Source organism: Penicillium digitatum, chromosome 2, assembly GCF_016767815.1.
Source record: "Penicillium digitatum chromosome 2, complete sequence".
In the NCBI taxonomy this organism is placed as follows: domain Eukaryota; kingdom Fungi; phylum Ascomycota; class Eurotiomycetes; order Eurotiales; family Aspergillaceae; genus Penicillium; species Penicillium digitatum.
In genome coordinates this window covers 715,248-735,378 of record NC_089385.1, presented here as the reverse complement: position 1 = coordinate 735,378, position 20,131 = coordinate 715,248, and the positions used below count along the sequence as shown (strand labels likewise).

At 50.3% G+C, this 20,131-nt stretch overlaps 8 protein-coding genes across 8 annotated transcripts; 2 read left to right on the top strand and 6 right to left on the bottom strand.

Annotated features, from left to right (window-relative positions):
• Positions 1–169: 169 nt before the first annotated feature.
• Pdw03_6338 (Ubiquitin conjugating enzyme (UbcF), putative) lies at positions 170–1,120 on the bottom strand (the record flags this gene model as incomplete). Its single annotated transcript, XM_014680108.1, has 1 exon — positions 170–1,120. One exon carries the CDS (start codon positions 1,118–1,120, stop codon positions 170–172), a length of 951 nt encoding a protein of 316 aa, XP_014535594.1.
• Positions 1,121–1,483: 363 nt separating this feature from the next.
• Pdw03_6337 (Palmitoyltransferase pfa3) lies at positions 1,484–3,121 on the bottom strand (the record flags this gene model as incomplete). The annotated part of the gene is made up of 4 exons (XM_066101314.1): positions 1,484–2,109; positions 2,172–2,206; positions 2,283–2,850; positions 2,923–3,121. The coding sequence occupies 4 exons, from the start codon at positions 3,119–3,121 to the stop codon at positions 1,484–1,486; spliced, it is 1,428 nt and encodes a 475-aa protein (XP_065956397.1).
• A 460-nt stretch (positions 3,122–3,581) lies between these two features.
• On the bottom strand, positions 3,582–5,174 carry Pdw03_6336 (Rhomboid family membrane protein; the record flags this gene model as incomplete). Its single annotated transcript, XM_014680110.1, has 2 exons — positions 3,582–4,648; positions 4,718–5,174. The coding sequence occupies 2 exons, from the start codon at positions 5,172–5,174 to the stop codon at positions 3,582–3,584; spliced, it is 1,524 nt and encodes a 507-aa protein (XP_014535596.1).
• Positions 5,175–7,049: 1,875 nt separating this feature from the next.
• Positions 7,050–9,061, top strand: Pdw03_6335 (YAP-binding/Alf4/Glomulin; the record flags this gene model as incomplete). The annotated part of the gene is made up of 2 exons (XM_014680111.1): positions 7,050–7,892; positions 7,967–9,061. 2 exons carry the CDS (start codon positions 7,050–7,052, stop codon positions 9,059–9,061), a joined length of 1,938 nt encoding a protein of 645 aa, XP_014535597.1.
• Positions 9,062–9,855: 794 nt separating this feature from the next.
• Positions 9,856–10,215, bottom strand: Pdw03_6334 (uncharacterized protein; the record flags this gene model as incomplete). Its single annotated transcript, XM_014680112.2, has 3 exons — positions 9,856–9,869; positions 9,926–10,111; positions 10,188–10,215. 3 exons carry the CDS (start codon positions 10,213–10,215, stop codon positions 9,856–9,858), a joined length of 228 nt encoding a protein of 75 aa, XP_014535598.2.
• Positions 10,216–11,153: 938 nt separating this feature from the next.
• Positions 11,154–14,746, bottom strand: Pdw03_6333 (Phospholipase D (PLD), putative; the record flags this gene model as incomplete). The annotated part of the gene is made up of 5 exons (XM_014680113.1): positions 11,154–11,840; positions 11,894–13,956; positions 14,009–14,152; positions 14,205–14,517; positions 14,576–14,746. 5 exons carry the CDS (start codon positions 14,744–14,746, stop codon positions 11,154–11,156), a joined length of 3,378 nt encoding a protein of 1,125 aa, XP_014535599.1.
• Positions 14,747–15,356: 610 nt separating this feature from the next.
• Pdw03_6332 (bZIP transcription factor, bZIP-1) lies at positions 15,357–16,699 on the top strand (the record flags this gene model as incomplete). Its single annotated transcript, XM_014680114.2, has 4 exons — positions 15,357–15,422; positions 15,491–16,086; positions 16,207–16,508; positions 16,578–16,699. The coding sequence occupies 4 exons, from the start codon at positions 15,357–15,359 to the stop codon at positions 16,697–16,699; spliced, it is 1,086 nt and encodes a 361-aa protein (XP_014535600.2).
• A 225-nt stretch (positions 16,700–16,924) lies between these two features.
• On the bottom strand, positions 16,925–19,575 carry Pdw03_6331 (Monooxygenase, FAD-binding; the record flags this gene model as incomplete). The annotated part of the gene is made up of 5 exons (XM_066101313.1): positions 16,925–18,451; positions 18,513–18,883; positions 18,937–19,035; positions 19,093–19,208; positions 19,274–19,575. The coding sequence occupies 5 exons, from the start codon at positions 19,573–19,575 to the stop codon at positions 16,925–16,927; spliced, it is 2,415 nt and encodes an 804-aa protein (XP_065956396.1).
• Between the last annotated feature and the right edge of the window lie 556 nt (positions 19,576–20,131).

The window sequence follows — 20,131 nt, the reverse complement described above, 5'->3', positions numbered from 1 at the left end:
AAAAATGAACAACGGGATGATTCAGTTCAATGATGATGTGTACTTGATTGCAAAACTATCTAGAGGTATTTCATGGACTAACTCCTGTATTATGATCTCAAACGCCCGCATAGCCGCCACAAGAAAGAAAATGCTCAACGTTAACACCAAACGTTAACACCAAAGTCCTCTACAGATCGTCGACGTTCGCCACTCGGCGCAATATCAACAAGACAAGAGCAATGAGCACCCCAATAATAGCCCGGTCCAGCCAGACACCTTCAGACGGAGATTCTGTCGAATCCTTTTGGGAGGAGCTTGTCCGCGGAGGTATAACAGCAGCAGCCGGTGCTGGTATAGGAGATAGCGATGCCTGTGCCTGTGCCTGTGCCTGTACTTGTCCCGCGGGCACCGGTGCAGGCGCAGAAGGAGTCGGAACAGATTCCGCAGCCTGAGTACGCTCTACAGCATCCTCCCCTCGAGCCTGGTCCTCATTACCAACAGGAACAGCATTTCGACTTGAAGCCGCAGCCGGAGCATCAGTCTCAGCACCAGCCTCAACCGTCTCCCGTTGGCCCTCGACACCAGCACCAACACACCCATCCAAAGCAGCAACCTCACCCTCAACCTCAACCCCGCGCTCCCGACAAACCCCCCACAACTCCCTCATAGCCTCTAAATTCCCAACCCCACACTCACGACAAGACCAGCCAAGTGAGAGCCGTGCAAACTCTCTCCGCAGCTCGTCACTCCCCTCCATGCCACCAACCTGGCCCTGACTCTCCGACCCAAAGATCTCAGAGCGGATGCCCAGCAGCGCGGTGCGCACGCCCCAAGCCGGCTGCCATGTCTCTTCGTGGTGGCCGGAGATGCTGAGACAGATTTCGCGGTTGACCTCGAAGCGGCCGGAGGGCGTGAGGAAGCGGAAGGATGGCGGACGGAGTGGGTATGTGGCTGGGAAGGTGATTCGGCCGTGGTAGAGGCCTTGGGCGTAGGGGGAGGGGGAGGGGGGCCCGGCTAGGGTGAAGTGCCAGTCATGGAGGTTTGTGTCGCTAATTGGAGCGGCTGTGAAGTATGGGCTTGGGTTTTTGTGCAGGTCGGTGCTTTCTTTGAGGAGGCGGCGGGTTGAGGGGGAGGACATTTTGGGGTTCGCTCCGTGCGTAAGATTGGAATAGGAGTTGGGGATGTTCTGGGGTCGGCTTGGACCTCGGGACTATTGGAGGAAGAAGAGGGGCGATTAGATTAAAGAGGACAGTTGTCCCGGGTTTGCGGGGAAGATGGTATTGGGCAGTGAGAATGTGGCAATGTTCTTGATATACTTGGAGTAGTTGAGTATTGATGGAAGTACAACAATAGGGATCCTGTCCGAGTGGTCAAAAAGCCTTGGCATATCCATACCAAGGCTGTGGATTCGCTTCATAGATGCCATTAATAACTTTCACAATGATACAAATACAACGCCTTCGACATGCTACATAGAATGGCTACACACGATCAGTTAGTTTTAGTCCCAGTCCCGCCATTCATCAGCGTTACGACGCGTAGCCTGCTGGCGGCTAGCGCCCGAATCTAACAACCCATCCCCTTCCACGTCATCCCCATAATCACTATCACCAGGCCTCGGCCGCGGCGACCGGGGTGCGAGAGTCTGCATTGACACAGAGGTCGGAGGCCGATCAGGCGAGCTACTACGGTTCGGCACCGGTTGCGGATGTGCAGCACCCTCCCTCCAACTATTACTGTTGTCCAAATTGCGCTGGTACAACTCGCGGTAGTACTGCTGCTCCGCGGTGGATTCTTGTTCTCGACGCCGTCGCATGCGTTCACGCGCTTCTAGGAATTTAGCACTGGGCTCCCAGTGCCAACCGTCGCCGGTGGTGTTGCAAATGGGTACAGCCCAAAGCAACGGTTGGTCCCCGAAAAGGTGGAGCAGGTTACGCCGCCACCCAAGGTCAAACGCGCTGGGCATTTTTTCGTTGTCTTCGTCATTTTGGTACTCCTCGTACCGCGAGTGCTCGCGCTGTCGCTCCATTTCGGCGTATGACCGGGTCAACGCTTGCTGTGCTGGCGTGAGGCCGTTGCCTGGACGCCCTGATGGGCGCGGCGCAGGGTACATGTGCTCTTCGCCTTCTTCAGCTCGGGTAACTCCCGGGATTGCGTTAGCGTGGGCATCGATGATCCGATTCCCATACCCTTGCAGTCGGGTGGATATGCGTTCCTCGCCCGGCTCCCCCCAGTAATTATCGTCAGGAGCCTGCTCATTCCGCTTTCTGTCTAGTGCTTTGCGCAGAGGCGACACATACCGGGTCTTTTCCAAACATTCAATGGTGGTGGTGCCCCGCATAGCGAGACTGATATGCCAGGCTGTGAATCCGCCCAGCACCAGTCCGATGATACCGCTCAGGATAGCCAGAAGAACTACATTGACCGGGAGCATGGTATCCATGTACTGGGTATCGTTCAGGATCTCGGTCCAGACCCAGACGGCCGCAATCCCAAAATCAACCCAACAGAAGATCGAGGTGTAGATCAAAAACAGCAGGAATGCCTTGTAATTATGCAGTCCAATACAGGTTGCCAGCCAGGGACAATGGTGGTCCATCTTGAGGACGCATCGTTTGCATGTCGAGCAGTGGTGTGCGCGGTCAGGTTTTGGACACTGGCATTTTTTGCAGTACCGTGATTCACCGGTCGAGGTAACAGTGTATGATGTGAACTCCGGGTACTCGGAGGGAGGAAGGGCGCTGTACTCATGACGGTCAGCCCCACGAGAGGTAGAGAGCGGCGACCCCGGATCGGTGAAGACGGCGACGGTATATGAGAAGTTGAGGATGGCGTAGAGGGAAAATGCGAGGATAGAGCTCGGGGTACCTGCCGACACACGTTAGTACACCCGGACATGTAGGCCCGTTTGAGTTCGAGTCCGGGCGCTATCCTGCATACCAATCCAGTCACTTCGTGAGGGCTTGATGCCGATGCTGACAGCAACGTATACCGCCCAGGTGGTGATACCGTAGACGAAGGCGAGTGGAAAGCAGCTTGCTGCTGCACAGCAGTATCGTTCGCAGCGGAGGGCCCAGGCTCGAGGGCGTCGTTTGGGCCACGAGGGCGAGGTCGGAGGTGACGAGGCCAAGGTGGCCATGACTGATCGTTTATGACACAGGGAAAAGAAGGTTGTACATGGAGGATTTTGAGAGGATCGATTTCATTATAGACAAAGCATTGGAAAATCGTAAGACAAGTCTCGGGACAGTGTTACCTACATTATGCGACGAGACGCTTATCAGGTGAGAAGTACGGTACGGTAAATCGGGTACGGTAATTTTGACATGCTCCGCCACAACCAGCCACAAAAGGTACACGACAGCATCATGACGAAATGTATTCTATTTCAGGAGAACGGTTTCAGGAACAGGGAAATCATCAAGTTGTAGGACACTACAACATACGGAGCACACAGTCTTCTAGACCCAATTTGGCATAGATGTGGGAGATATAAATTCCATTTACAGTCAGAATGCTAATAGATTTATCCAAGCTCTACTCTTAACAGATGCGATGCGGATAATCCTTGAACTTGGACTGAAAAGAAGAAAGCCCAATCAAGGCAAGTTGTTCTGATTACACCAGCCATTGACGGGCATGCAACTCAACCGGTAGCACCAGGAGCAGTCCGAGGAGGGGTATTTATAAAAATTGACGATCAACATAATGAAACCAACGAGGACAGCAACCAGGGCACCGGCACGGACCACCCACCACAGCCACCAAAGAGGCTTGCGGCCCTTGAAGAAATAGAGCGGGCCTTTCGTAGAGCCGGGCGTTTCTGTCGAGTTGGAGGTGAGGCCTCGCTTGCCCTTGAAGAAATCCGTCACGGAGGTGGTCTTTTGCTCGGGGCCAACTTGGCCAGCCCCGCCGCTCATAGCAACATAAGGCTGTCGTGCCAGACCAATCCGTTCACGAAGAGCGTTAGGTGATCGCATAATCGTCAAGCCAATGGCGAGACCCATGATGAAGCCACCAATATGGGAGAAGTTGTCCAATCCTGGCAGAAGACCAAGAACAAAGGAGACGCCCACACCGAGGAGCATGATGATCAGCTCAACCCACGGAGATTCGCGCTGGGGCCAGTCATAAAGCAGATCAAGAAGGAAAAGTGCAAGGATACCGAATAGGGCGCCCGAGCAGCCATCACTGGGATTGAGCTGCGCGGCATAGTTTCCGCCCAATACGAACCCAAAGATACCACTGGCAAAGTAGGTTACAGTATAGCGCCACATGCCAACCATACGCTCCATGTCAGCGCCCATGGTCACCTGAACCCACAGGTTGAATCCGATGTGGATGAATCCTCCGTGCATGAAGATGGGGATGATGAATCTGTACCACTGGTTGGGAGACGGCTGATCATCCGTCGACCCTCCAATGTGGGGGTTGGGGACACCGCTAAAGCCACACACATCGGATAATGTACACCCCGTTCCAGTCACCATCGTCGATGTGGCATTCGGACAGAGCCACGGAATAGTGTGATTGGCATCCTGGATCCCCTTGATGTTCTTCATGCACGGGTTATAGCGTGCTCCCATGTATATTTGAACGTACGGCGAGGGCCCGATCATCGGATTGAAGGTGGGCTTCGTCTCAATGACTGACCCTGTCATCTGGGCTGGAGCAGAAGGAATTCATCAGTAAATCCGAAATGCTGGAATAGTACCGAGGCAGGAACAGAACTCACCATTCTTAACCAGTTCGAGAATAAATACGATAATCTGTGCTAGTGTCAAGATGTATGTCACCCAGGCAATCTTCTTGCTGAAAAATCCCTTCTTCTTTCGGACACCACGTTGTTGGCTTTCCTCAAGGCCCCCTGGTGATAGAGGGTACTGTGTTTGTTGGCGCATCCAATCTGGATTGTTTCCATACTGGGCATTGGTCTTTAAAGGTATATTTTCTGCGTAATTGTCGCCTTCCGTTGACCGTCCGGCTGTCTGGTATTGTTCATTGTCCGATGCAAATGATTGTTGACTTTCACGGCCGTTATAAGGGGCTGAAGGATTGCCGTGGTTGTAGCTGTGACTTGCGTAGCCAAATCCAGGAACTGTGTGTGGCGCTTGATCTGTCTTCGGGGGTACAGTATGGTCGTAGCCGGGGGGTTGTGGGATATTTGTGTGATAGTATTCGTTGGAGGCCATGGTGCCTGGGGTGAGTCGTTGTTTTAGTTTCGGGGGCAAGAAGGCGAGTCCATGAGTCTGTCAAAAGTGAGAGATCTTAAAAGTTGAGGCGAAAATTGAACAAAGAGCAACCAAGAGGTGCAAGAAAGGCGAAGCAGCCAGGCAGTCACATTATTCGCGAAGTTATTTGGGGCGGATCTACGCAATCCCAGCGATGCCAGCCACGCGGCTGGGGCTTTTCCGTTCCGCGCCTAGCAGTGGAACCCTGAGTACCGAGTGGCTGATGAAGGGGCTATAAATTACTCCGTACTCTCTGTACCTTCATATCTCACTATGTTATATGTATTATTTCCATAAATAGGACCTTTTGTGTGTGAAGGTCATTTCAACAAGTTTCGGGTTGCACCGGGTATCATCGGCTTTCATTAGGTGTGTTTGAGTCGCAAGTTTCCGTCTTGTGATATTCGGTCAACCACACTATGCCTAAATTGTTGAGGTAGAGCTGTTTAGTTGCTCGTCGATTAGTCTCAGTCAAGGCAGTAAAAGGATGCGTGGAAAAATCAGTCAGGTCAAAGGCGAAGACCTTTCTGCTGGCCAAAGGCCCTAACAAGCCACAAGGATTTCTATTATACAATGTGCTGACAATCATGTGCACCGACGACGACGGGCTATCTTTCGCTAGCAAGAGCTTTTGCATATTTTAAATCTGATGTTTACTATGTGTAATCAAGTTTGTGGTCATGGAAGGTTGATGGACAGACTAGTTGTCCGTAGGTCAGTTAACCAAGTCACCATTTCAGAGTCCCAGAGTCCCTAAGTCAAATTCGAACTGCTGATTTAGAGTCGACTGTTATTTCAAAATAACATGCTGCGCCGAGGGTTTAGTTGTAGAACAGGAGCGTATACTAGTGGGGACTGGGATGGTTGTGATAGGGCCTGAGATATTGGTTGATGGCACAGCACTGCTAGATCTCGTAGCGATGGTTGATATTCTGACGAGCGAAGTAGATAAGCTTATCAAAGGCTGAATACCAATAGTCGAGGAGTTGTTTGGGCAATTGTTCCGAGAGAGACATTGATTTCTCCCTAACTTCACCATGCGAGCTCGTTGGCCAGAAGGCGAGTAGAATGAAAAGGAGAGTTATTGTGAGCGGAATGCATAAACAAGCTGATGGGCTGGCTGGGACGAAAATCAAAGATACAATACCAGGATATCGTGGATCGCCGCTGGGGATTTATCCAACTGCTATCCTATCTGTCTCGAGGAACGATATTGTTAGTGCTGACTTGGGATAATACTCCAGGATGAGAATGCCATCCTTGTTAGCTTTACTTTAGCCCTTAACAAGCGCTGCACTCGTAAGTTTGACCTAGTTCTAGTTGCACAATTATCAAAACATTTTGACCTATGGAGTGCGGGAGACAGTACCTTGCGTGAGATCTGAAAACAATGATGAACAAAAGGGGGGATCGATTTAAGGTGTTGCTAAAGCCCCCCCTATGAGTGCTCCTATATGCCTTTAAGTACTTAGTTACCGACTACACCCTTGTTAGGAGAGATCTAGCCATGTCCGAGAAGCCCCTGAAAGGGATTAGTGTATCCATATCCATACTTACGTGGGGTCGTGGATAGAGCTCTGATGACCAAAAAAAAACGCTCCCAAATTTCCTCTCACTTTGGAACAAACAACCGATATAGATTAAAGTCTCAGGATTTACAACAGCGATAAAGACCAATGTGTTCAAACTAATAGCGCAATCCCAATTGTCCCAGAGGTATAGTTCGGAGATGTGATCGGCCCGTGTTTCTTCCATGGTTCGGGAGTCTGCCGCTGATGTCATCGCCATGTTTCATCTTCCCCGCGCCTGCAGCATCAAATTGTCAACACCATCACCATGGAGGACCCTCTTATTCAAGCACTGCCTCCTGCTACGGACTATCTAACTTATCTCACTCTGTTAGAGTATCAATTAACCCCAGAACGTCTGCCGCTTTTGCACACTCTCCTGCAAGATGAGAAGCTCACAACGAATATCGGCTGGGACTTGGTCAAGCTACTTCTGCCCATGCTACCAGCATCCACAGAATGTCTCCAGGATGTGGCTCGACTAGGAAATCCCCGGGAAGTGATCTTGCGCGTCTCTGAGTCTCTAATGCAACTTCAGCCGGATGATGAGAACGAAGATGAGAAGGCTGATCAGGGACTGCCCCTGCACATCCTACAATTCAATTGCCTTCTCGGTATGCTCTCGGTACTTCACACACGAATCCGGACGAAAGTACCGAGTCGTTTTATTGCAACCTCCCTTCAAGCAGCACTGGAAGCGTATACCACAATGTCGACCAATGAGACCACTCTGGCTTTCCTTGAGTTCTTCCGCGAAGTGTCTCCATCCAAGCGGCCGGCACCACCTCCTAGAGCTGCTAGCGAGTCGAGCGTGCTGAGGGTTGCCGCTGCCTCAGCTCCAGACCCCGAAGCCGAGGTATCCTCGCACTCTCCGTCTACTGAAAACGAATCGCTCCTTGTTCGGAAATTCATACAATTCGGCTTGCTTGAACTGCTGAAGTCTTATCTTCTGAGTTTCTCTGGTCCAATGGATCCAGGGATGTCGTGGACCATTCGAATGCAGGAGCACCTCCATCCGGATCTGCGGCTACCCGCCGCCCAATCACAGACTCAGGCATACGGATCGACCAAAGAGCTCAAGGAGCGCGATATGATAATGGGAAAACTTATGGTAAGTGAAACCAAATTATGTATAGTACCATGTCAATATCCGAGGATGATGATACTGATTTTGCTTTTACTCAGGCTTTATCACGAGACGTTGGAATTGATAACGAGGAACTCCTGTCAATCGCATCCAGATCCCCCACAGATCAAGCCGCTCAACTCGACTTCGATGACCCGCCGACAAATCCCGATCAGATTCCGCTCGAACGCCATGGCTCACTCCTACTACTAGCGGCTCGGGCTGCTGGCACAACCCTCTTTGCCTCCGGGCAACCGCCCCGTCAGGTATCTATCTTCCCTGAGCTGGCTCAGATATTTAACAATTTTGTTGGTGGCCACACCAATCTCGACGAAGTGGCTTTTGGCCAACCGCATGCCCTTCTCGACTCCTTGTTGGCTCTGACCGTCTATGCTTCGCAACACCCCATCGAAACACCGTCAAGCGATATTGAATTTAAGGATTTCGTTTTCATCTTGACTGCCTGCACAGCGCGCCAAACCCACGGCATCGTTCGCCAAATCCCGGCCGCAATTGTACAGAGCCATCCATCTCCCGAGATGCGGTTTAAGCTCATACACAAGGTCTTGGAAGATGACCGTCTTGCCTCGGCGCGGGATAGCGTTATCGCATGGCTGAGGCATGAACTTCTCCGCAGCCCTACCCAATCTTGCGACAATATATTCCAGGATCCGCTCTACTTCTGGGCTCTATTCCCAGCTCTTTTCAAATCGGTCACTGCCGCCAACTCAGCATCTGATCTCGTTGCGAGCTGGTCTCGTCTGACTCAGACTCAAGGTCCACCGCTTCATTCTGCATTGAACCTGTACTACTTGCTTCTTTCCTCGCCATCGCTACGCGACAGGCTTCATCTCGAGAAGACCTTCAAGTTCTTCCGCGGCCATGTTCTGAACCCTCTCCGCCAAGTTTTCCGGAGATTCGAGGATGATCTGATCACCAAAGGAGGCGAGGGTGTCATCGAAGGTGCGGTTGGAGAGGAAATGTGCCAGATTGGCAACGCACGATCGGTGGGACTCATCGGTCTTACTCTAGATCAAATTGAGGAGACAGCCAGTGATGTGTTTGGTTCTGATGATGCGGATCTGGGTGAATTTTCTGAGGCTGAAGAGGCGAAGGCGAGTGAGATTCGGAAGAAGATTGATATCTGGAAATAAGCACAGATCCAGGTTACTTGTACCGAATTTGAGTAGATCTGAAGCTTTTGTGAATGGAATTTCATAGGATTGTGCTTACATCTGCGCTATAATGTATCTCATTATAGTAGAGTTCGTAGCTTTCTGTGACTGGCAATTTTTGGACCAACAAGGAACTACTTTCAGAGTAGGCAGGTAGCCCACGATTCACCTTTTGTTTTGGGTATATGGACCTACAAGAAATGTCGAAAAAACCAATTTTCTTTGAGGCAATGATCCATTCCTATCAACTACCGTGACCAATTCAATTCTAAATAGGAAATAAAAGCCTTGTCTACCCAAACCACCCACCAGACAAGAAACCAGAGGAACCCGCACCACATTGAAAAGGAAAAACAACCCATCGATTTTTGAAGCATGTTATGGAAATCCCGCGAATGTAGCTGAAGGAACAGAAAACAGGTCCCTTTCTAAGAGACTGTGGTCACCCGGATCGTCCACGAAGGGTTCGAAAGAGACAAATCAGAATCGGCAGTCGAGAAGACCGTCGAAGGAAATTGAACTGTACTCGTCGAAAAAAAGAATGGACTGGACAGACAGACTCGTAAGGAGTCTTCACAAAAGCAAAAGCAACGCTGAGAGGTCATGTTTCGAGGGATTGATTTTTTTGATCGAAAAGTTGAAAGCGTTCTCAAGGGGCCGCGGTGAAGATCAAGAAGTTAATGCATTTCAGTGTCGACCATGGCGACCAACGAGACAGGTCAAGCCATGGTGGTTAATAGGATGTTGGCATGGGGGGCGCTCATGGAGAGCGTTTAGAAGTCAGAAGCTTATCCAAGATATATTAGTATATCAGTCGTTACCTGGAGAGTAGACACTACTCACGGTTCATGACGACACAGCCACCACCGGGAGACTTCATGACAACGCAGCCACCGCCGGGAGACCGCTTCATGATGTCGCAGCCGGCTCCGGGGGTTCGAGTGACGGCGCAGCCGTTGGGAATAGGAGATTTCATGACGACACAGCCACCGCCGGGGGACTTCATGACGACGCAGCCGCCACCGGGAGCTATAAGAGATGAAATGTCAGTATATGGATGTATAGGAGAGGCGATGACACATGGTGTGCTTTGGAGGCCACTCACATTGCTTCTGGACCTGAGCGCGAGACATTTCGAAGATTGAGAAGAACTTAAAAAGCGGAAGCTTGGAAAGATTGGAAGATTGTTTGGAATGATCGAATTGTGAGCGGGTGGTGGAGAAAAAAAAATTGAAGCTGGGTCTGCCAGCTGATATTTATGTTCGACGAAGGACTGTTCTTCGGACTGTAAAGTGATCGAGATCCCACCTAGGAAGTGCAAGTCATTGCAGATATCCCATTGACTTGCTGACTTCGATGCATTGGGCATTGATGAAGGCATAGATTCAGTCCAGAATGCAGGGGATTGGGCTTGCAGTGGATGTCCACTGCGGAGCTGTTTGATATTGTTCTCGAGTTCATGAATGTAGGCGTCGTTGCCTCGGGAAGTTTCTCTTTGTTTTAGTAAACAGCCAGCGCATTCATGGAGTAGCTTTGATACTGACCGTATCACATATCCTCCGAGGCCGATTTGGCTAGGCCGGGGTTGTCTTTCATGAAGGAACGCTACAGAGATGGCCGAGGGCTCCTGTATCGGGCACGTGCAGTTAGCACATTCATAAGTCTTTCATGGTGATAAGAACAATATTAAGCTGGGGTCTCAAAGTATGAAAGAACACTTCGGAATATGTGGTTGGTTTCACCCAATAGGGATTGCGTCGCGAACAAAGGAAGCTCAGATTGACCAATTACCACAATCACATTCCGCCTACGATTGTTCTTCAGGAACAATATCATCTCGGGCCTTGGCATCAAAAAATTCAGATCATTTGGTTGATTGCATGATGTTGAGTATCGGTGTCGGTTTCATTTGGGGACGTGAAAGAAAGCGGTGCTTCCCGAATAGCATCGCTACCATAAGAAGTTAGACTTCGCGTAGGGACAACAGTTTAGCTAATAGAAATGCTTGAATACAAGAATGAACGAGATGATCGAAGATAACAATCCCAACTTGGCAAATGCAGTCTCCCCCTTAGGTATAGAGTGTCTCCGTCAACTCATTTAGAGTCAATCCTTCCTTCGCGACATCTTCCTCAATCAAGAACATCAAAGGCATCTCAACCAGAGTACCCTTGACTTGGCTAAGCAGCTCTTTGACCTGCCTGGCCCCCTCTGCACCAGGCGCAAAGTCATCGCTCACAACGTGTCCCCATTGGAATCGTGCTGGACTTGCCGATCCTTCCAGGCCCTCAGCTTCCTTTTCGTTCTTGTGGAAATAGTACTCATAGAACTCTTTGTACTCAGCCCAGTTGCGGATGGTGTCATCCGGAACCGCGTGGAATACCTTCCGGAAGACCTCGGTGTTTGTGCGCGCCCGCGAGTTCCAAAGACTCTGAGTAGTGTCGGAAAGCGGATCGGCAACAACCTTGCTCTCAGGGCAGTCGAAGTCGAAGTGGTTGGGAACTCCCACGGGCTCAAAGTTTGCATCCGGTCGTTGATAGTCTTGCGGGGGTAAAAGACCCAGGTGCTTCCGGAACAATTGGCGGCGAAGTGACGAAGCAAAGTGACTGGCAGTCCATGGCTTACCATCCATGCTGGATGCCACAGGCGTAAAGTCTTCGATAATGACTGCGATCTCAGAGTCATGGTCACCCAGTTGAGAACGGTCGTTCAGGTTTGCGGATCCGCATACAACTACACGATCGTCGGCGATCATCACCTAATGTGTTTGTTAGAGGTTTGAAGAATCACCGAGTTTCAGGGGAAACGGACCTTGGAGTGGACGTAAAGCTCTTCGCTCACAAACGCATCAATTTCGGCATCGGGGTGGCCGTCCCACGGCACGTTCCGAATGTCCTCTCCGCCAAGCACATAGCACTCGCTCACACTGTCCCACCGACCCGAGGAAGCATGACCGCCTTGTACCTGTTGTGCAGCCTGCTGGTACTGCTCCAACGGTGCGCTAGTATCAAAAGCACTACTAGTAGCGCTTGGGGCATTTCCACCAGGGCCCGCAGTGTTCAAATCGTGCTGTCTGCGGGCATCCTCGTAGTTGACACCGCTTTGCTGTTCAGCTGCAGCCACCATACTACCGTTGTTAATCCGATCATAATTGCGAAGGTTGTAGAACCGGATGTACTCCGTAGGGTTGAATCCCTCCTTAGCAATCAGCTCCATGATACTGTGACCTCCGCGGCTGATGGAGTTGTATTGGAACTCCATAATCGCGCGTGTTCCGAGAGTCTTCTCATCTCCCAAATCACCGGCAAAGCACGGCACAGATGGAAGAACCACAACAATCTTATATTTCTGACCAGCACGGGCAGCACGCAAAATCCTCTCCACAATGGCGGCGCCAATCTGGTTTTTCACTGGATGCTGTGAATCACCGGTCGCAGTGATAAAGAACTGGTTTTCGATATAGACAAAGTGCTCACTGTTTCGAATGATGGCGCAATATGCGTTGGCAACTGAATGCTCAAGCTGGCTGCCGTTGCTCCATTTCGCACAACTGCGCACAATCTGGCATGACATGTTGCCTCGGCCTTGCGAGGCGGAAGGGCGGCCATATGTAGCGAGTCGATCCTGGTAGTGGTGAATTTGTCCAGCGAGCTGACCACGGAGAGAGTTGCCATATTGGGTCAGGTCCTCTCGGAGACGATCGGGCACCAAAGAACCTCGATCCCGATCACCTCCATGCTGGTGGTCATCAATTCCACGGGTGTTGTAGTGTGATGTTTCCTGGCCGGGTGGAGGTGGGAAATAGGGCGTCTGCTCCTGTTGCTGGCCCTGTTGGTAGTGCTGATACGAGGTGTTGGCATTGAACTGCGCTGGAGGGGGTCCAGGCGGAGGAGGAGGGAATGAGTTCCCAGTGTAGCTATACTGGCTAGGATCATAACTCGGGGGCTGAGCAGACTGAGATTGATGACCTAGATGGCTTTGGCTGGGCGGTGGGGGATAGGTCGAAGCATCCTCAGAGTTGTACGAGGTAGGCGGGTTCTGTTGCTGATACTGCTGATACTGCTGATACTGCTGAGGTTGAGACTGTGGCTGCGATGGACTCGATGACGTCTGACCTGGCGGCGGCGGGTAGGTAGGCGATGTAACTTCACTAGGCTTATGCTGCCAGGATGGCGCAGGGGGCTGACCATGTGGGTTTGCCTGACCCGAGGAGTTCGAGTTGGGCTGTGGAGAACCGGCCTGTTGTTGGCCAGTCGAGGGGCCAGTCGAGGAAGCGGGCGTTCCATGGAGTGCCAGTCTTGCGTATCTAGTTTCATTCCGAACCTTGTATTTCAAATCGTAGATGAAGTTCCATCGCTCCACAAAGTGACGCCGCAAATCTTCTACGGCTGCACCGTGCAAGCTCACGGAGATATCAGACCATCCCATGCGAGACATGGTCTTTCGATCTAGCTCGTTATTCTCCCAGTGAGCGACATCTTGGAAATCAAGGACGCGAGAATTGTTGTAGTCCTGGCCAGGGTATACGTTTTGACTGACATCCGAGGGATGTAGATCCGAGATTCCATGTTGGTTGGTATCCCAGCGGCCGAAGCACAAATCCAAGCCACCCATGAATGCAATCCGACCATCGACCAAGCAAAGCTTCTCGTGATGAGCCCAATACAGAATGACATCGTCGTTCATTCCGTACAGTCCCTTCAGTGTGTCCTTTGACATCTTACTCAAACTTGCCGAATCGAGGGAAATGTTCTTGAAGGTCGACTCGATATCAGCTACCAGCTCTTGGCGGTCAGGCATGTGGTCAGGGTGACGAAAGACAGCAATATTAGGGTGCAAACTCTCTAGGGCTTCCTTGGTATGAGAAGAAGACACTGGAACAAACCGTTAGTTGAATTTCAACATTTCAAGGGATCATAGACATACGAGTGAGCGCTTGCGGAACCTCCTTATAAACGATCACGTTGACGCGCACGCCCCGCTGGGCTGCAGCTTGCAGCATGCGGTCCAATCGGTATTGTTCATTTTTCGCCGGTGGCCTTCTCAAATAAAGTTCGGGAGATAACCACCCTACGTCAAGTTAGCCGCATGCAATGGAAATCCGGGGAAGATTGAAACTCACAGTTTAGAATCCAAATTGACTCTCGGGCATTTTCCAGAGCTCGCGAGACAGCCCAGAAATAGCTACAACCATCCACATGCCACTTGACATCATTGTGTTCCCGGGTAGGAGCGAAGCTACCAAATCGATGCTCTGTGCTAGGCTTGCTGAGACCGTACTCGGCGTACGCCTGTGGGTCGAGGGCGGTACCGATCTTCTGCGCAAATTCGGAACCCAACTCGGTCACTGTGCTTTGAAGTTTCCCCAAGAAGCCGGAAAGTTTGTCTTCTTTAGGGGTTTGATGCTGTCCACTTGTGTTTTGGTTCTGATCATGCTGTTTAAAAAAAAAAGCCGGTCAGTGAATGTTGAGAATGAAGGAGGATGAAACCTACACCTTGATAACCACCTGAGTTATCTGTCTGATTCGCCTGGCCAGATCCATGGCTTGTGTAGGTATCGCGGAGCTTCTTGAAGGTATCGCCTAGACCGCGGGATCCGTCTCCGGACCCAGGCTCCGTGCCTTGGTAGTAACCACCATAAGCCAGATCATTCTGGTTAGACATGCTGACTGTCAAAGCAGGCAGATTAAATTGAACGTTGAAAAGGCACAACAAAAAAGAAACGAAAGACAAATTCAAGAAACAAGGATGCCTGCAGAGCGGGGTGCGACTGTTTTTAAATCCGAAGGCCCCCGCTACCCTAGCCACGATGGGAACGGAGTGAACGTGGCGGTGTAGCTGTACTCCGTAAGACACAGTTGTCTTTCCCAATTTTGGTTATTCTTAGACTATTGGATCTAATAGCATAGGTGAGACAACGTTATGTTTTCCTACGTGGCAGTGGCCGGAGTACAGCAGATATCAAAATGAAATTTCTCGGATATTCGAGTCACTAATACGGAGTAGTGGGGGAAATATCATAAGACAGGTTGATATATAATACAGTCCTAAGGGAATAAGACGAATATTAAAACCTTGACTCGATCTCCAAATTGAAGGAAAGCAAGGTCAAAAGAGACCGTGAAGCCATTCCATCACCAATTCCCAGTTCATGTCGAAACAAGTCAAACACACCTCGCTCGGAAGTACGGGCTTGGCATGTCGACATGTGGACTCCGGGAACCTTCTGACAACTCCCGAGGTCGAATAGTGCACCTCAGTGAATTGTGCCGAAATGTCCACAGCCCAATTAAAAAAGAGCATTCTTGGGCGACCCCGAAAATCAGCCGATGCAAAAGCCGTGAGTAACGCCTTTCTACAAAAGATTAAAAAAAAAAGATAGTACCTCAATCTCACCCACTGGCATAGATGCGACGCGCCCAGGTCCGCGAGGCGCAACAGGCATATCGCTCTCGCCAAAAGTCCCAGCTCTCTTCACTAAAAGCTCGCGTAGAGCAACTGGAAGATGCGTTTTATCACCTGAGCCAGACCATGCATGCATTCGATGACCAAATGCTCCAGAATGGGTCGCAGTGGTCTCAACCTGACCTTTTTCGGACAGTTCAGTTGCTACGGGATGATATAGTGTCCCACTTCAAGCGGGCCGACATTCAGTTCCAAGAGCCTCCAAAGAAGCAAATGTCAGAATCATCACCGGCTGTCGTTGAGCAATTACACGCACAGGTCGCCTCCGAGGTACCAAGGGGCAGATTAAAAGATCATACTTTAGAGTCGGACTTCTGGAAATTGTTTTTGGGCTCGTCCGCTGGCATGATTCCATCGACTAACACCCAGACCCTGTATAACCGATCGAAGGACTTGGTTCCCATTCCTATGACACTACCTATCGCTGATACACACACGATTCAATACGCAACCACACCCTTCACCCAACGGCTTTTCCGCGCTTGTGCTGAAAGTGGGCATCGATTTCTGTCGAATGAGATATATAAAGATGAAGACATGTGAGAGTTTGGACTACTGCTACAAAAAATGCCGCGAGCAGAGATCCGAGAATATTTCGCACGTGTCATCAAAATGGAACCTTGTAATCCAATCATCGATGCTCGATTCCCATATGTTAGCCTCGGTGGCGCAGGAACACACTTCGTACAACCTTCCATTGACGAATTTTCAGACAGCTTCGCGCTATTCCGAACAACGAACGGCGTGTCTCATCTTCCTGCAGACGAAGACTGGTTTGATGTACATGATGTTGAGAGATACCTGCTCAACCAGGGCATTCATCTAGGCGATTCTTCTTCACCCGCCCTTACGATATCTCGTCCATCCAGTTCAGCCGTCAGGCATTTGGACTTAGAGCCCCCCCTAGGCGAGTTACCTGACAGCATGATGATGGTCATCGACGACTACAAATTGATCAACAGTATGCTTACACTATTATTTGCTACTATTTTCGGCGTCAAAAGTAAAAGATAAAAGCTAACTTAGCCAGGATTGAGCCAGCTTCCAGTCTCTCTGGGTTGTGTGGCGGGCTTTCGCCGGTCTGACATCGAGAGGGTAGTATCCCATAATGCTCGGTGGATCTCAGTTGGAGTTACTGGCTCTCCAGAATGACCTAGTGTCAATATCTGTCTTTCAACCTGGAACATCATAATACCCTATCCCTCGTTATAAACATACACACACATAATATACCGATGTATCAGACCCAATCTCGTTCGGAACAATTTGCCCCACCCTTGTATCGCCGGCAAGACTTGGGAGTTTGCTGCGACCTCTCTGAGTTGATCATTTGGCCCTGTAAGACCGAAATGGCACCATCAAGTACTACCGGCTGAGCTAAAAACCCGGACCATGCCGGTGGAAAGATGTCCGACTCATAACCTCCTCCCGCCAGTACCACACAGCTGCCACAGTCGCACCCGGTCCAATCGCGAAGGAACCCAGAATCAAACTAGCCAGGGCCACCTGCCAGGAGACATTAGAAACCCCAATACGGTATAAATCCCACACGCTAGCTAGGCACCACAGGAGAGTTGCCGTTGTCGCAAGCAGGAAGTCATTCTGGAAAAATATGAAGACACCGTTTGCAATTTTTGCCACCTGTGGAAAGGCCTCGGATGGGATGCATGCCTTGGTGATGAATTTGGTTCCCAAGGCAGCCCAACTTAGCAGCAAGGCCACATGGAAACAAGCAGATATCCCACCGGCCACAGCGAAGAGGGTTTGCAAGTATGGGATATCACGGTTAGATTTGGTCTGCGCCGCGGCACCATCATTCTTGGCCGGTGAGCTCGAACCGGTCGATTTGAAGACACAGGAGAACATCCGAGTCAAGATAACCACATACACCGGAGCCGGCTGCCACAGCGCAATAAAGACTTGCCGCATATTCAGGGCATCGGCCAATGGTAAAAATAGCATGATTGTGGGCACAACGAATCCCAGCATCAGTGCAGGCAGTACCGCCCGAGCGGTGGACTCAGGAAGCGAGCGGGTACTTGGGGAAAAGTACGCTATCCCAGAGGAAATATAAGTGCTTGATGAAACATAGAGCGGTGCGATCAGCCCAAATCCATGCAACTGATACAGAACAGCCCACAGACTCGGAGTACCGAGAAGGGTCCATTTGTTTCTTGGCCGGAACCCTTCAACCGTCCAGATGGCGAAAATTGGCATCGTCCAAGCCAGGAAGTACAGAAATTGCAAGGGCTGCTCCGGTGTAGAGAAGTCGGAGACTGCAGGCAGGAACATCGTAACGAGGACCTTTAGAACAAGGTCAACGGGTCCGACCCCCGTGTACACCCGGCGCAGGGGAGCTTCAGCTCCTTCTGGGAACACCACCGACTGGCTCTGGATTGCCTGGTCGACCAACGCCATTGTTCCATTTGTAATGATTGCTGTCGATAATTGGCGATAGCCTAACCAGGCCAAGCAGAAGTACGCAGCGTACAACACGATGCTCACTACACCTCGGGATGACGGTGTTCTGAAACGCTCGTCGAAATAGGCGATTTCTCGAGGCCTGTGTGGCAGTGGAAGCATGTCCAAAGACACCGCGGGAGAATATGCATCGATCCATTTGCTGAGGAAAACGGATTTCGGGATCCGTGGCATCACGCATTTTCCCACGAACTTCAAGAATGGCGTTTCCTGACACTCCAGACGTTGCCGGGCATGGGATGCTTTGACCAACTCCCACGCACGTCTTTCACGCTGCCGCTGAACGCCCTCAAAGATGTTGGAAATGTCTGCCAATGACAGCGTGCTTGACTTGCAGTTTTGGAGTGCCGCGACGAGATGGTTCGTCAAGGATGCGGCGGTTTCCATTGCATTGTTGCCTCCTTGGCCTGTCAAGGGCTCAAACTGTTGTACGGAAACCTTTGTCAGTCTTCGCATGATTTTCGTCTCAGGCTAGTAGTCTCACCTTGTGACTGGCGTCGCCAATAGTTATAGTTCTCTGGAAATACCATCTTTTATAGACGTATTCTGGAAGACTAGTGTACACCGAGGCGATTTTGCTGTTGTAAAGAGCGGAAAATTGCAGCGTAGGAGTGATCTGGTCATGAAAATGTTCCTTTACGACCGCCTCCTCCTCCTCCTTGGTAAATCGAGGGATCTCCTCACCATAGTACGTCTTTCCCATATTCCGCACAAGAAACCAGTAGGTGAGATCTCCGGGTCCGCTGGGAACAAGATATGAGTAATGCTCATTGAGCACCGAGCTCAGTGTGCCTTTCTCGATTCCCTTCACGCCTTTGGAAATGCCGAAGATGCACGCGTAGGTTGCAGGCAGTGCTTTCACGGGGGTTAGCTGATAGTTCTCAGGTGTTGAGGGTTGGTTTTCATACCAGATTTCTCGGTGGGATCAATCCACGTGGGATCTATCTTTTCGGCCGCTTTCCACATTTCTTGACGAACTTTGGAGTGAATTCCATCTGCTCCGACCACTATACTCCCGGTATAAGTTTGACCAGTCGTTGTGGTAACTGTGACACTCGAAGTACCATTCTCAACACTCTGCACCCGCTGAGAGGTGAGAACTTTGGCCTTATTCTGGATCTTTTCAAAGAGGACCTCTATCAACATGCGCCGATCGAGGAAGACGACAGGATAACCATGACTGTAGATTTAGTTAGTTGATTTTGTTGATGCTATGCCGGCATATAAAGTTGGATGACGACAAACCTTCCCATTAAAGTCTCCTTGAAGTTATTGAATGTCCAGAATGGTTGTCCTTGCGAATCACGGAAATGAAATGTGTCCATAGGGTATTCTGCCATCTTTAGAACTGACTCATAGCAACCGAGCTGGTCAAGAATGCGGAATCCGTTGGGCAAAACGCCAAAACTAGCCCCGACTTGAGGTGCAATGCTGCCGTATGCTTCTAGGATGACGAAATCGATGCCATTTCTTTCTAACATCAAGGCTAGTGATAGCCCCGCAACGCTGCCACCCACTATGACAACTTTAAACGACTTGAGGTCCATGATCTTGTTGTGAATGTGGATTGACTGAGCAGAGAGATTTGAAAATGAAAGATGTGTTGATTGATGTGCTAGGCTGTCGTTTATATGTCCTGGCAACCGTAGCCCGGGAGTCCTCTCCAATAGTAATAACAGCAAACTGCGCCTCTCAAACATCTACTAAAGTACCTAAATCGGAGGAAAACAACACCGTGATGATTGATCAACCGGTGAACCGGATGAATTCTTTGAATGATCAATAATCAGACCAATAGGAGCTTATCGGAACGATCTTAAGCCACGGGTAGACCCACTATTTCAAATTCTCCGATGATTCTATTGGATGCAGATAGTATACGATCTACATCTCTGCAACAATATAGTAAAGAACCATCATATCACTCGACTGTACACATGTCAGTGCCCAATGGGGCTGGGTCAAATGGCTATCTTACTTTTCATCAACCACTCGGTGCTGGGAGTCAGAACAAGCTCTAGTGTATAGAGCAATGCATATTACAGACTACGTACGTTGATTGAAATCTATGCTTGACATAGGTATCCTAGGCGACTTTGAAAG